Below are 16,744 nucleotides of genomic sequence, written 5' to 3' on the forward strand. Positions count from 1 at the left end.
GCTCATCAACTCATCCTTGACCGCTGGCTATGTCCCTTCCGTCTTCAAGAGAGCGAGAGTTGCACCCCTTCTCAAAAAACCAACACTCGATCCCTCTGATGTCAACAACTACAGACCAGTATCCCTTCTTTCTTTTCTCTCCAAAACTCTTGAGCGTGCCGTCTTTAGCCAACTCTCTTGCTATCTCTCTCAGAATGACCTTCTTGATCCAAACCAGTCAGGTTTCAAGACTGGTCATTCAACTGAGACTGCTCTTCTCTGTGTCACGGAGGCTCTCCACACTGCTAAAGCTAACTCTCTCTCCTCTGCTCTTGTCCTTCTAGACCTGTCTGCTGCCTTTGATACTGTGAACCATCAGATCCTCCTCTCCACCCTCTCCGAGCTGGGCATCTCCGGCGCGGCTCACTCTTGGATTGTGTCCTACCTGACCGGTCGCTCCTACCAAGTGGCGTGGCGAGAATCTGTCTCCACACCACGTGCTCTCATCACTGGTGTCCCCCAGGGCTCAGTTCTAGGCCCTCTCCTATTCTCGCTATACACCAAGTCACTTGGCTCTGTCATATCCTCACATGGCCTCTCCTATCATTGCTACGCAGACGACACACAACTAATCTTCTCCTTTCCCCCTTCTGATAACCAGGTGGCGAATCGCATCTCTGCATGTCTGGCAGACATATCAGTGTGGATGACGGATCACCACCTCAAGCTGAACCTCGGCAAGACGGAGCTGCTCTTCCTCCCGGGGAAGGACTGCCCGTTCCATGATCTCGCCATCACGGTTGACAACTCCGTTGTGTCCTCCTCCCAGAGTGCGAAGAGCCTTGGCGTGACCCTGGACAACACCCTGTCATTCTCCGCTAACATCAAGGCGGTGACCCGATCCTATAGGTTCACGCTCTACAACATTCGGAGAGTACGACCCTGCCTTACACAGGAAGCGGCACAGGTCCTAATCCAGGCACTTGTCATCTCCCGTCTGGATTACTGCAACTCGCTGTTGGCTGGGCTCCCTGCCTGTGCCATTAAACCCCTACAACTCATCCAGAATCCCGCAGCCCGTCTGGTGTTCAACCTTCCCAAGTTCTCTCACGTAACCCCGCTCCTCCACACACTCCACTGGCTTCCAGTTGAAGCTCGCATCTGCTACAAGACCATGGTGCTTGCCTACGGAGCTGTGAGGAGAACGGCACCTCCGTACCTTCAGGCTCTGATCAGTCCCTACACCCAAACGAGAGCATTGCGTTCATCCACCTCTGGCCTGCTGGCCCCCTTACCTCTGCGGAAGCACAGTTCCCACTCAGCCCAGTCAAAACTGTTCGCTGCTCTGGCACCCCAATGGTGGAACAAGCTCCCTCACAACGCCAGGACAGCGGAGTCACTCACCACCTTCCAACGACACTTGAAACCCCACCTCTTTAAGGAATATCTGGGATAGGATAACGTCATCATTCTACCCCCCCTTACCCCACCAGCTAAAAAAATAACATATTGTAAAGTGGTTATCCCACTGGCTATAAGGTGAATGCACCAATTTGTAAGTCGCTCTGGATAAGAGCGTCTGCTAAATGACGTAAATGTAAATGTAAATGTTATGGTGGGAAATACGCATGCGGAGATCATCCGTTCACCCACGCCGTGTCTTACCCACACCGCGTCTCAGAAAGACACGGCTGTTGGAACCAAAAATCTCACATTTGGACTCCAGTCCAAAGGACAAATTTCCACCGGTCTAATGTCCATTGCTCGTGTTTCTTGGCCAAAGCAGGTCTCTTCTTCTTATTGGTGTCCTTTAGTAGTGGTTTCTTTGCGGCAAATCGACCATGAAGGCCTGATTCACACAGTCCCCTCTGAACAGTTGATGTTGAGATGTGTCTGTTACGTGAACTCTGTGAAGCATTTATTTGGGCTGCAATTTCTGAGGCTGGTAACTCTAATGAACTTGTCTTCTGCAGCAGATGTTTCTTGGGTCTTCCATTCCTGTCGCGGTCCTCATGAGAGCCAGTTTCATCATAGCGCTTGATGGTTTTTGCGACTGCATTTGAAGAAACGTTCAAAGTTCGCGTATTGACTGACCTTTATGTCTTAAAGTAATGATGGACTGTCATTTCTCTTTGCTTATTTGAGCTGTTCTTGCCATAATATGGACTTGGTATTTTTCCAAATAGGGCTATCTTCTGTATACCCCCCCCCCTACCTTGTCACAACACAACTGATTGGCTCAAACGCATTAAGAAGGAAAGAAATTCCACAACTTAACTTTTAAGAAGGCACACCTGTTAATTGAAATGCATTCCAGGTGACTACCTCATGAAGCTGGTTGAGAGAATGCCAAGAGTGTGCAAAGCTGTCATCAAGGCAAAGGGTGGCTATTTGAAGAATCTCAAATATAAAATATATTTGGATTTGTTTAACACTTTTTTGGTTACTACATGATTCCATATGTGTTATTTCATAGTTTTGATGTCTTCACTATTATTCTACAATGTAGAAAATAGTAAAAAGAAAGAAAAACCCTGGAATGAGTAGGTGTGTCCAAACTTTTGACTGGTTCTGTATGTAGATAGATAGATATATGTGTGTGTGTGTGTGTTATTATAATTTATTTGTGAAATAGCGCCCCTTGTGTGCACTTCCGGTAATACCGCATACCCCAGTATTGTACAGAAACGGAATGACGGTATGAAAATCTGGATACCGCCCAACCCTAGTGCACATTTTTGTTTTTGTCCTAGTACCGACACACTTGATCCAACTAATTAACTCATCAAGCCTTTGATTAGTGGAATCAGGTGTATTAGTGCTAGGGCAAAAAACTAAATGTGCACTACTTTGGGTCCCCAGGACCAGGATTGGGAAACACTGCCGTAGAGAGATTTCAGTTCTTCTAAATCTGAGGCCTAATGGAATACTCCAAGCCTGGAGCTAAATTACACTGTCCAGGCCCACTCGTGCTCCCCAAACTGGGGCCTAAGTCGCTGATCCACTCTATACCTATGGAGCTGACAGTGACGGCGTGTGTTCCTGTGTGTGTCCTCCTCTCAGATCGTGCGTCATGACCGCACCATGGAGGAGATCGTGTTCCCTGTGCCCAACATCTGTGAGTTCCTGACCTGTGAGTCCAAATTGAGGGTGTATTACACCACAGAAAGGGACGAGCAGGGTAGCAAGATCAACGACTTCTTCCTCAGCGCTGAGAACCTCTTCAATGAGATGAACTGGCAGAAGAAACTACGAGGTAGCTAGCTCTTCAAAATGGCCTCTCAGGAGGGTTTTACTCATTGATATTCATCTACTTCCTCTCAAATTTGACTGCATTAACTTGATGCAGTCTAAATAAAATAAAAAATATATATAAAAGTGGTATGTTATGTCAAAACTTCCTAGTGATCTAATGACGTGACCCAGAGAAGCTGTGAAAGGGTTAATGTTGCTGTTGCAGGGCTAGTATTAATAGAGCCAGTGTCATCCTCTCTCTGTGTGTTTTGGCAGAGGCTAGTGTTTCACTATTACACCTCCTCTTTCCATTGTCTGTCTGTTAGTCTTGTCAGTCTGTCAGTGGGCTGTAGGGGCATTCCGCTACATCTGGGCCGTGAAACAGTATGAATCACAACTGAGAGCACAGCACACACACGCACACATTTACAGTAATACACACTCTCACATACACACTACACACACACACAATTACACATTGTGCATACACAGACACATGCCCACACACTTTCTCTCACTGTCAGACAGACAGAAAGAGAAAAGTCCCTCGTCTATTTTCTATTTTCCAATAAAACCAATCTGAAAAACGACACAGAATAGCGTCTATAAACAGTGCCAGCAGGCCAGATTGGCTGTCATCTGTGGGGAGGGGAGGTGACAGCCAGCTTCAGTAGAGGAAAGGTTACAGTGAGATGTCTAATGGTCATGTTCCCCATGGGTGTCTAGTCCTAAACCAACATGAACAGCAGAGACATTCAACTCCCCTCTGCCTTTGTGGTTCTTTCCTCCCCGCTTAAACTTCTAATAAAAATATAGAAATACTTATAATGATGTACATTTTCTTCACTCAATTCTAGAAATGGCACCTGTTAAGTGTAATATTTGACCATTGAACACTTTATTCTATAATAAAAATGTATGTGCTTTAATACTGAGCCTTTCTGTTATTGCACACTTACAGTACGAGGCACTGATACACTGTATCACACAGCTTTCACACACCACTGCCCTCCAGCTATGAGTACTACAGGATATACAGAGCCTGCTGTAAAGTATCATACCAAATAAGGAAATGTCCAATAGATATGCTGTTATTGGTAAAATGTGTAATGTCAAGTTTGTTATTTCTCTTTTTTCTTTTTTGTTCTCTTTCTCTCTCTCTCTCCTCTTTCTCCCCCCTACCGCTCTCCCTCTCTCTCCCCCTACCTCTTTCCCCCCTTCCCTCACTCTCTCCTCTAGCCCAGCCTGTACTGTACTGGTGTTCCAGGAACATGTCATTCTGGAGTAACATCTCCTTCAACCTGGCCGTCCTCATGAACCTGCTGGTGGCTTTCTTCTACCCCCTGGAGGGGTTGCGTGAAGGTCAGTCATGTGCCAGCGATTTTCTAGCTTTAACCTTTAACCCCTGACTCTGGTCCAAAGCATTGACCCCTCCCACCCCAGCCTTGATTGTCAAGCCACATTCAATACTAACCCTGGACATCAGGGTATTTCATTGATTTTCAAAATATTGAACATGGGTTCAAGATTTACATGCTGTAGCTATGTCCTTTTGAATCATCTGATTGTGGTATTCATTCATTCTGTCTATGCATGTAGTGTCGGTTTAAGAAAACACTTTCACAAATGAACCATTGTCTACATGTACCTGGTCACTAGGGACATCATATGTACCTTCAATCAATGCTCAGACTCTTCCCTGTATATGAAGGAGTTTTAGGAGATTTCAGGTTTTTGCTGTTTCCATTGTGGATTCTTTCATGTGTGTTGATGGCATGGTCTGTTTATGTGGGCGCTTCGGCCCCGGCTCTGTTCCCCTCAGAGCGATCAAGCATATTTGTATGTCCCTTTGAAGTGCTGGTGTAGAGCATTGGATCAGAGGAAGGTTGCGTGAGTCGCACACACAACACTGAGGGCTGAAAACAGGAATAACAGAGGACGGCTTAGGTCTCTGTGATATGATCCGGCCCAGTTGCACTGTATCACATGGACTTCTACATGTATTTCAGTGCAACTGGATGGCTATAATATTTTTCTCCATTTTGTGCCTTTTTATAGGTGTTCCTCTACTTGTGCATTATGGAACATTGAGTGCACAATAACTGTGGAACATTTTGTTAAGTCATTGTAGACAATGGACTGATGTGTTTATATTACACTGTGTGCTTGTAGTTTTGTAGTTTTATAGAGGCTTATTTAGATAACACATTATTTCCTTAATTATGCAACAGAAATGGTACTCACACTCAAGTTAAATGTATTGTACAATTTTGTATGGGGGGAAATTGTATCTGTGTAAACACATGGCAATAATATTATTAGCTATGAGTATTTCAATGTGAGGGATTGACGCTATACTTATACAATATTGCCATATGCTAACTTTATTACCTCTTCACAAGCGTAAATATTTCCAAACAGTACACCAGTAAGTCTAGGTACCGGGCATTCTGATCTCTGGGGTTTAGAATGTAAAATATTCCCGTTGAGACATTTTGGGCTCTGGGAAGTGACCCAAAATCCTTTGCCTTCCCTTCCCAAACTCCCCCTGACCCAGTGATCTCCGTCCTTCGTCTCATCCTCTGACCTATTGACCTCTGACCTCAGGCCACCTGACTGGGATCAGGATCACAGGCTAAAAATCTCTCCTCTGTCTTCTTTCTCTGTCTCTCTCTCTCTCTCTCAAAAACTACAGAGATGTTATCATGTGGAAAAGTAACCCTCATCAACCCCATTTCAATGTACTTGAACGCTATTATACGCAGTCACACTAACTACTGTAACTGAGTGGAGTAGCATGGCTGTGGATGAGGCCTCTCTTGTAGACTACAGCAGTATTACAGCACTGTACAGTTCAGCCCAGTGTGCGTGTGTTTCCCGCCCTACAGTACAGTAGAGCTGTGTGAAGGGGGGTTAGGGGATCACGTGAGGCCCCACATACCTTTGGCCTGGTTCAGCAACTCTGTTTATGGCTCAGGGCCTCAATCGCTCGCTCGCTCTCTCTCTCTCTCCCCCCGCTCTGGAATGAGGGATGGAAATTAGATAAGAATGCTCAAACTAGATCAGTGTGTGCCGCTGTCTGCCTGTTGACGAGTAGGGGCTTATGTCACTCAGGACCCCACACGCCTAGCCTAGCCTGACACAACACATACAGTACAGTCGCCCGCAGACACTATACATGGAGCTCTTATCACACACACCCAAGCAGAGCATGCAGACCCCAGACAGTCAGTCCATTCCTCATGACTCTTTCAGCTGAGTATTTTTTTTCTTCTTTATTTTCTATTATTTTTTATTTTATTTTTTATTATTATCATTTTTTACTCCCCAATTTTGTGATATCCAATTGGTAGTTAGTCTTGTCCCATCGCTGCAACTCCCGTACGGACTCGGGAGAGGCGAAGGTCGAGAGCCATGCGTCCCCTGAAACACAACCCCGCCAAGCCGCACTGCTTCTTGACACAATGCACGCTTAACCCGGAACCCAGCCGCACCAATCACTGTACACCTGGCGACCGTGTCAGCGTGCATGCGCCCGGTCCGCCACAGGAGTCACTACAGGGCGATGGGATAAGGACATCCCGGCCGGCCAAACCCTCCCCTAACCTGGACGACGCTGGGCCAATTGTGCGTCGCCTCATTGGTCTCCCGGTCGCGGCCGGCTGCTACACAAACCGGTATCGAACCAGCATCTGTAGTAACGCAGCTTGCACTGCGATGCAGTGCCTTAGACCGCTGCGCCACTCGGGAGGCCTCAGCCGAGTGTCACCTGTCATATGACCTCTACAGGAACCAGAAATGAATGGGGATTACTGTCCTCTTGCTCTATTTCTATTACTAGCTCCCTCTTTCCTCTTGCTCCCTTTTCTCTCCTCTTCTCCCCCCCTTTCTCCCCAATATGTTTTTTCCCAAATTCTACCCCCCGCCTCCCATTCCTTCCTGGCCCCCCCTAACACACACATGCACGAACGCAAACACACACGAACGCAAACACACACAAGCCTGCCTGCAGTAAGACCCTGGTTTAGTGCCTGGGGCTGGTTACAGAAGCAAGTTGCATAATTTATTGCATTATTCTTATGTGGAAGTGGGGTGTGTAGGCTGACAAGGTGTGGTGTGTGTGTCCTCCCTAGGTACCCTGGAGCCCCACCTGTCTGCCCTGCTCTGGTTGGGCATGTTTGCATCGTTGGCTATCGTGGTGGCCATGCCCCAGCCCCTCGGGGTACGCACCCTCATCATTGCGACCATCCTCCGCCTCATCTTCTCTGTGGGCCTGGAGCCCACCCTCTTCTTGCTTGGAGCCTTCAATGTACGTCTGCTTCGGGAAACATGTGTGTGTTTGACTATATTGTAGTCCGACGCTAAATCTTAATTTCCGTGTTCTCCGATGTCAATCCAGATGACCTTGCTAGCCCTCAGTAGCCCCCCCTCTCTCCTCATGCCCCCTTCACACCACATTCATCCGCCCATGCCCTCCCCTGTACGTACCCACTACCCACACACCCTGTCCCCATGTAGACCTCCCTCACGCCCCAGCCCATACCCATTCCAGTGCCCATTCTGACTGTGGCGTAACCCCCTGGCGTGACTCCCTGGCTGGCCTGACTCCCTGGCTGGCCTGGCACAGCCTGAGTGTGTAGGCGGTTGGCTGTGAAATGCGTCACTAGACCCTGGAGGCTGACACCACCCCTGCAGCTGCCCAAAATTCCCTGGAACTGCCCCTTATACACGGACCGCTGCCCATTCCCCCTGTGTCCTCAACTGGCCCCTTCTGCATTTCTCTCCTCCCTCTGTCTCCCCTCCCTCCCTGTGGCTGGGGGATAGATAGTGATCCCACACCCATCTTCTCAACGCCAGAACTACTACAACTCCTACTATACTACTAAGAACAATCCAATGCTAATCCATTAAATGCCTGTCCTGTAGGATCACATTTGTGTCTTATGGTCATCATGGAATGTCATGTAGTGCATGTCCTATGAAAATATTCACATTTTATGCATAGAAAGAAATAACATATTATAAGCCTTGTTATAAGTTATAAAGCATTATGGCTGGATATTTTAAGTTAAATGTTATGTCACATTCCATTAATGGTCAGGTCTCCCTCGTGAAAGAGGTCATCTGACCTCAATGGAACTTCCTGGTTAAATAAAGGTTAGATAAAATAATAATGATAATAAATATGAATCTCTCCTGTCCCTGCAGGTGTGTAATAAGATCATCTTCTTGATGAGTTTTGTGGGGAACAGAGGGACGTTCACGCGGGGCTACAAGGCCATGATCCTGGACGTTGAGTTCCTTTACCATCTTATGTACCTCATCATCTGTAGCCTGGGGGTCTTTGTCCATGTCTTCTTCTACAGCCTACTGGTATATTTACATATATATTCTGTATTTTAATATATATGGCTGCTGGTGAGCACACAGTCACACTTAATAGGAAGCTGTCTAGAAGTATTAGCTAATGTTGGTAGAAACCTCAATGGCCAAACTCTCTGGTTCAAAAGCCTTTGGTTCTGGCTCCGAGCACAGTCTCAGGACACATTTAAGGCACACAGACACACACACAGACACACACAAAGACAGACACACACACAGAGTATTTAAGGACAGGGGCTTTTAACAAACAGGAACTGGCTCAGGTTGTGTTATGTTATTGTTGTTGGTTAGTTCAGGTGTGGATTGATGCTGGATTGATGCTTGCTGGTGAATTATGTGGTCCTCTGTAGCTCAGCTGGTAGAGCACGGCGCTTGTAACGCCAAGGTAGTGGGTTCGATCCCCGGGACCACCCATACACAAAAATGTATGCACGCATGACTGTAAGTCGCTTTGGATAAAAGCGTCTGCTAAATGGCATATTATATTATATTATAATATTATTATGATGTGTCAGGTGTACTGCATGTGGCTGAGTCTGTGGATGTTTTCCATTAGGTAACTAATTACAACGCCCAGGGGCTGCCAATGCAAATGCAGAGCAGCAGAATATTTCCATGTGAATGACAGGATACTGCTGTTATGTCAAATCTTAGGTGTCATAGAGAAAAGGACTGGGAATCTGTTTAGGAAAATAGAACAGCTATGAAAGGAGACACATAAAAAGAGGACATTAATTATCCAAATGATTCTATTTTTGTACAAATGTATCAACCCCCCCCCCCCCCCACACACACACACACACACCTATTTCCAAACTAGACACAAAATACCTTTATAATGGTCAGAAAAAAGTCTTAACAGATTTATTTATTTTTTACTATAATTTATATATTTTTTCCATTCTATTTCTACATTAGGTCTAGCTATAACTCCGTGTTGTGTCTCCTTCGTGCAGCTCTTTGACCTGGTGTACAGGGAGGAGACACTACTGAACGTCATAAAGAGTGTGACCCGTAACGGTCGCTCCATCGTACTGACAGCAGTGCTGGCTCTCATCCTGGTCTACCTGTTCTCCATCGTGGGGTACATCTTCTTCAAGGATGACTTCATCCTGGAGGTGGACCGCATTCCCAACACCACTCTGGGTGAGGAGGAGACCATAGAAATAGTTACTTTCTGCTTTACTGCTATGGGGCCACTCAATATGGCATAATTGATCAGAATGGGGGGCGCCCGTTCTATTTCTTTTAAATCTATGGAGACCAGGGATGTTTATTAGGCTGGTCCCAGATCTGTTTTTGCCGTCTTGCCAACTCCTCAACTCCAACGGAGTTGGTAAAACAGCACTGGGACCAGGCTAGATGTTAATGATCTGTCGAGAGGAAATTCTTTCCACGGCTTACTGAGTTACACAGTCACACAATAACCAACGTCCCTCACATCCCGGAAATCCATAACATATACAGTGAGGGAAAAAAGTATTTGATCCCCTGCTGATTTTATAAGTTTGCCCACTGACAAAGAAATGATCAGTCTATAATTTTAATGGTAGGTTTATTTGAACAGTGAGAGACAGAATAACAAAAACAAAATCCAGAAAAACGCATGTCAAAAGTTTTATAAATTGATTTGCATTTTAATGAGGGAAATAAGTATTTGACCCCCTCTCAATCAGAAAGATTTCTGGTTCCCAGGTGTCTTTTATACAGGTAACGAGCTGAGATTAGTAGCACACTCTTAAAGGGAGTGCTCCTAATCTCAGTTTGTTACCTGTATAAAAGACACCTGTCCACAGAAGCAATCAATCAATCAGATTCCAAACTCCCCACCATGGCCAAGACCAAAGAGCTCTCCAAGGATGTCAGGGACAAGATTGTAGACCTACACAAGGCTGGAATGGGCTACAAGACCATCGCCAAGCAGCTTGGTGAGAAGGTGACAACAGTTGGTGCGATTATTCGCAAATGGAAGAAACACAAAAGAACTGTCAATCTCCCTTGGCCTGGGGCTCCATGCAAGATCTCACCTCTTGGAGTTGCAATGATCATGAGAACGTTGAGGAATCAGCCCAGAACTACACGGGAGGATCTTGTCAATGATCGTGAAGGACTGAAATCCTGCAGCGCCCGCAAGGTCCCCCTGCTCAAGAAAGCACATATACAGGGCCGTCTGAAGTTTGCCAATGAACATCTGAATGATTCAGAGGAGAACTGGGTGAAGTGTTGTGGTCAGATGAGACCAAAATCGAGCTCTTTGGCATCAACTCAACTCGCCGTGTTTGGAGGAGGAGGAATGCTGCCTATGACCCCAAGAACACCATCCCCACCGTCCAACATGGAGGTGGAAACATTATGCTTTGGTGGTGTTTTTCTGCTAAGGGGACCGGACAACTTCACCGCATCAAAGGGACTATGGACCGGGCCATGTACCGTCAAATCTTGGGTGAGAACCTCCTTCCCTCAGCCAGGGCATTGAAAATGGGTCGTGGATGGGTATTCCAGCATGACAATGACCCAAAACACACGGCCAAGGCAACAAAGGAGTGGCTCAAGAAGAAGCACATTAAGGTCCTGGAGTGGCCTAGCCAGTCTCCAGACCTTAATCCCATAGAAAATCTGTGGAGGGAGCTGAAGGTTTGAGTTGCCAAACGTCAGCCTCGAAACCTTAATGACTTGGAGAAGATCTGCAAAGAGGAGTGGGACAAAATCCCTCCTGAGATGTGTGCAAACCTGGTGACCAACTACAAGAAACGTCTGACCTCTGTGATTGCCAACAAGGGTTTTGCCACCAAGTACCAAAAAAAATAAAAATAAAATAATACTAAGTCATGTTTTGCAGAGGGGTCAAATACTTATTTCCCTAATTAAAATGCAAATCAATTTATAACATTTTTGACGTGTTTTTCTGGATTATTTTGTTGTTATTCTGTCTCTCACTGTTCAAATAAACCTACCATTAAAATTATAGACTGATCATGTCTTTGTCAGTGGGCAAACGTACAAAATCAGCAGGGGATCAAACACTTTTTTCCCTCACTGTAGTACAGGGACAGGGAACACTATAGAATAGTGTTATGTGGAGGTGTTGTTCTTCCAGTTGTCATTAGCACGTTGCTAACTAATCTGATGTCCCTTGTAGAGAATGGGGCCACTATGCCCAATAAGCTGGTGTCTGATGGGATGTGTCGGTCTGAGAGTGGAGAGAACAACTGCACCACAGAGCTTCAAGTGGATGGTACAGTACAATACAATACAATACTCCAGCAAACTATACAATAATAATAGCCTATGGCCTACTGCAAAGGTTTCTGTCAACCAAAATCATTTCTCAAAGGCCTTTATCAGATTATTGGCATTTGATCATCGTCAAGGCGCTTTGTGTGTGTGACAAACTAAACCAATGACTGGCTCTGATGCAGTTGTGGCAGACTCCTGTGTTGTCGTGGAGGCTTCTGTCACCCATGATAAAACATAATATCCTGCATCGAGGACAACACTCCTCGGTATCAGGCTAAGGCAGCTACAGCTTGCCTGATGCTCACCTTGAATTGAAATCCGCTGTTCTATCGATCGCTACATACATTCAGTCTGAAACTATCATCCTAGAAGTCGTTTGTGTGACTTCAAAATGAAAGGCGTTGTACAAAACAAATTAATTAGCGATTGGATCGTCTCTAACAAATTGAACCTGTCAGAGTATGAAAATTGATAGCGTCATCATGTAGGCCGAATCTGGCCCTACCCATCGATTTCTGGGACCAATCAGAACGGTCAGAATGTGTTCGCATTCTAGAAATCATCGGGGAGGGGTGCAAATCCAGACTCATCGTGGAGAAGAAACGTCAGTTGGCCGGAGCGAAGTGGATGGGTAACCAGGCAAAGCTACGGCAGCACTGGACTGGCCTGAAGGCTGCAGGGGAAACGTGCTGCTCTGGACTGTGCTGATCATTCTGTCTCCCATTCCATGTGTCAGAATGCTGCCATTGGCGAGGACATTCTCACCTTTATTGTTAAGGTGAGGCTGCAGGTTCTACCAACAAAATATAATCTAGCACTCTGGTACCTGCCCGGCAAACCATGACCTGTTTTGAATGTTACACACTGAGTCAAATGTAATGGAGACTGTTGCACATGTACATACAGCCTCGTTGACCTGAGCCAGTGAGGTGGGACAGCACGCATCCTTGAACATTCTTGTGTAAAATGAAGTTAGTTTGATGTTGTGTTTTTCTGTGTACCAAATACTCCAAATATTGTCGTTATGGGGGGAGGCCAGAGGAAGGTGCTCATTTTGGAAGTGGGTTTCTCTTGGTTGTTAGATGAAGCAGGCTTTGCTGACAAGTTTCTTAAATACCAGCCCCTCCTATCACATTTTGGATAGCCTTGGATATATGTGCTAGGTGGTGGCACTGATATTTGGCAGTCTTGTCCACGTACATAGGCTTAGGGTACGTGGCCTTCAGATTGGAAGATGGCGCCGGAGGGGATGGCTGCCGTTTTATGGACTCTTAACCAACCGTGCTATTTTATGTGTTTTTTTGCATTGTTTGTAACTTATTTTGTACATAATGTTGCTGCTACCGTCTCTTATGACCGAAAAGAGCTTCTGGACATCAGAACAGCGATTACTCACCTTGAACTGGATGAATAATTTTTATTTAATGAATCGGACGAGAGGGATTTGATTCAGACACCCGACAGGGCCCTCATCCCCGTCATTCGCAGTAGAAAGAAAAGGAGATATCGCGGAAGGAGATCGGGGTGCTTGGTAAGGAGCCAGCGACGAGTGGCTAATCTACCTTTGCCATCGATACTATTGGCCAACTTACAATCGCTTGATAATAAAGTGGACGAACTACAGGCACAAATATCCTACCAACGGGACATTAAAAACTGTAATATCTTATGTTTCACAGAGTCGTGGCTGAACGAAGACATGAATAACATACAGCTGGCGGGTTATACACTGTATCGGCAGGATAGAACAGCAGCCTCTGGTAAGACAAGGGGTGGCGGTCTATGTATATTTGTAAACAACAGCTGGTGCACGATATCTAAGGAAGTCTCAAGGTTTTGCTCGCCTGAGGTAGAGTATCTCATGATAAGCTGTAGACCACACTATCTACCAAGAGAGTTTTCATCTATATTCTTCGTAGCTGTCTATTTACCACCACAAACTGATGGTGGCACTAAGACCGCACTCAATGAACTGTATACCGCCATAAACAAACAGGAAAACGCTCATCAAGAGACGGCGCTCCTAGTGGCCGGGGACTTTAATGCAGGGAAACTTAAATCTGTTTTACCTCATTTCTACCAGCATGTTAAATGTGCAACCAGAGGGAAAACAACTCTAGACCACCTTTACTCCACAGCAGAGACGCGTACAAAGCTCTCCCTCGCCCTCCATTTGGCATATCTGACCAGAATTCTATCCCCTGATTCCTGCTTACAAGCAAAAACTAAAGCAGGAAGCACCAGTGACTCGGTCAATAAAAAAGTGGTCAGATGAAGCAGATGCTAAGCTACAGGACTCTTTTGCTAGCACAGACTGGAATATGTTCCGAGATTCTGCCGATGGCATTAAGGAGTACACCACATCAGTCACTGGCTTCATCAATAAGTGCATCTATGATGTCGTGCCCACAGTGACTGTACGTAGATACCCCAACCAGAAGCCATGGATTACAGGCAACATCCGCACTGAGCTAAAGGGTAGAGCTGCCGCTTTCAAGGAGCGGGACTCTAACCCGGAAGCTTATAAGAAATCCTGCTATGCCCTCCGACGAACCATCAAACAGGCAAAGCGTCAATACAGGACTAAGATCGAATCGTACTACACCGGCTCCGACGTTCGTCGGATTTGGCAGGGCTTGCAAACTATTACAGACTACAAAGGGAAGCACAGCTGCGAGCTGCCCAGTGACACAAGCCTACCAGACAAGCTAAATTACTTCTATGCTCGCTTCGAGGCAAGTAACACTGAAACATGCATGAGAGCATCAGCTGTTCCGGATGACTATGTGATCACGCTCTCTGTAGTCGATGTGAGTAAGACCTTTAAAAGGGTCAACATTCACAAGACCGGATTACCAGGACGTGTACTCCGAGCATGCGCTGACCAACTGGCAAGTGTCTTCACTGACATTTTCAACATGAGTCTGTAATACCAACATGTTTCAAGCAGACCCCATAGTCCCTGTGCCCAAGAACACTAAGGTAACCTGCCTAAATGACTACCGACCCGTAGCACTCACATCTGTAGCCATGAAGTGCTTTGAAAGGCTGGTCATGGCTCACATCAACAGCATTATCCCAGAAACCCTAGACCCACTCCAATTTGCATACAGCCCCAACAGATCCACAGATGATGCAATCTCTATTGCGCTCCACACTGCCCTTTCACACCTGGACAAAAGGAACACCTATGTGAGAATGCTATTCATTGACTACAGCTCAGCGTTCAACACCATAGTGCCCTCAGAGCTCATCACTGAGCTAAGGACCCTGTGACTAAACACCTCCATCTGCAACTGGATCCTGTACTTCCTGACGGGCAGCCCCCAGGTGGTAAGGGTAGGTAACAACACATCCGCCACTCTGATCCTCAACACGGGGGCCCCTCAGGGGTATATGCTCAGTCCCCTCCTGTACTCCCTGATCACTGCAATGGCCAGGCACGACTCCAACACCATCGTTAAGTTTGCCAATGACACAACAGTGGTAGGCCTGATCACGGACAACGATGAGACAGCCTATAGAGAGGAGGTCAGAGATCTGGCCATGTGGTGCCAGGACAACAACCTCTCCCTCAACGTGATCAAAACAAAGGAGATGATTGTGGACTACAGGAAAAAGAAGAGGACCGAGCACGCCCCCATTCTCATTGACGGGGCTGCAGTGGAGCAGGTTGAGAGCTTCAAGTTCCTTGGTGTCCACATCACCAACAAACTAACATGGTCCAAGGACACCAAGACAGCCGTGAAGCGGTCACGACAAAGCCTATTCCCCCTCAGGAGACTGAAAAGATCTGGCATGGGTCCTCATATCCTCAAAGTTCTACAGCTGCACCATCGAGAGCATCCTGACTGGTTGCATCACTGCCTGGTATGGCAACTGCTCGGCCTCCGACCGCAAGGCACTACAGAGGGTAGTGTGTATGGCCCAGTACATCACTGGGGCCAAGCTTCCTGCCATCCAGGACCTCTATACCAGTCGGTGTCAGAGGAAGGCCCTACCCTAGTCACAGACTGTTCTCTCTGGTACCGCGGTACCGGAGCGCCAAGTCTAGGTCCAAGAGGCTTCTAAACAGCTTCTACCCCAAGCCATAAGACTCCTGAACATCTAATCAAATGGCTACCCAGACTATTTGCCCCCCTCTTTTACGCTGCTGTTACTCTCTGTTTATTATCTATGCATAGTCACTTTAATAACTCTAACTACATGTGCATATTACCTAAATTACCTCGACTAACCGGTGCCCATGCACATTGACTCTGTAATGGTACCCCCTGTACAGTGAGGGAAAAAAGTATTTGATCCCCTGCTGATTTTGTACGTTTGCCCACTGACAAAGACATGATCAGTCTATAATTTTAATGGTAGGTTTATTTGAACAGTGAGAGACAGAATAACAACAAAAAAATCCTGAAAAAAGCATGTCAAAAATGTTATAAATTGATTTGCATTTTAATGAGGGAAATAAGTATTTGACCCCTCTGCAAAACATGACTTAGTACTTGGTGGCAAAACCCTTGTTGGCAATCACAGAGGTCAGACGTTTCTTGTAGTTGGCCACCAGGTTTGCACACATCTCAGGAGGGATTTTGTTCCACTCCTCTTTGCAGATCTTCTCCAAGTCATTAAGGTTTCGAGGCTGACGTTTGGCAACTCGAACCTTCAGCTCCCTCCACAGATTTTCTATGGGATTAAGGTCTGGAGACTGGCTAGGCCACTCCAGGACCTTAATGTGCTTCTTCTTGAGCCACTCCTTTGTTGCCTTGGCCGTGTGTTTTGGGTCATTGTCATGCTGGAATACCCATCCACGACCCATTTTCAATGCCCTGGCTGAGGGAAGGAGGTTCTCACCCAAGATTTGACGGTACATGGCCCCGTCCATCGTCCCTTTGATGCGGTGAAGTTGTCCTGT

The 16,744-nt window shown here is 46.3% G+C and overlaps 1 protein-coding gene across 4 annotated transcripts in view; it reads left to right on the forward strand.

The window, feature by feature from the left end:
- LOC121577563 (inositol 1,4,5-trisphosphate receptor type 1) overlaps positions 1 to 16,744 on the forward strand; it is a 157,511-nt gene that overhangs the window by 121,921 nt on the left and 18,846 nt on the right. For 3 of the 4 annotated variants that reach the window (XM_041891269.1, XM_041891270.1, XM_041891271.1), the window contains 6 exons: positions 3,043 to 3,235; positions 4,453 to 4,575; positions 7,347 to 7,522; positions 8,422 to 8,586; positions 9,552 to 9,741; positions 11,735 to 11,830. In XM_041891269.1, the coding sequence (XP_041747203.1) occupies positions 3,043 to 3,235; positions 4,453 to 4,575; positions 7,347 to 7,522; positions 8,422 to 8,586; positions 9,552 to 9,741; positions 11,735 to 11,830 (943 nt within the window). Of the gene's footprint in view, positions 1 to 3,042; positions 3,236 to 4,452; positions 4,576 to 7,346; positions 7,523 to 8,421; positions 8,587 to 9,551; positions 9,742 to 11,734; positions 11,831 to 16,744 lie in introns of those variants that run through there. The other variant, XR_006002656.1, reaches the window with a different exon arrangement.

This window comes from Coregonus clupeaformis, chromosome 12, assembly GCF_020615455.1.
Source record: "Coregonus clupeaformis isolate EN_2021a chromosome 12, ASM2061545v1, whole genome shotgun sequence".
NCBI classification, from domain to species: Eukaryota; Metazoa; Chordata; class Actinopteri; order Salmoniformes; family Salmonidae; genus Coregonus; species Coregonus clupeaformis.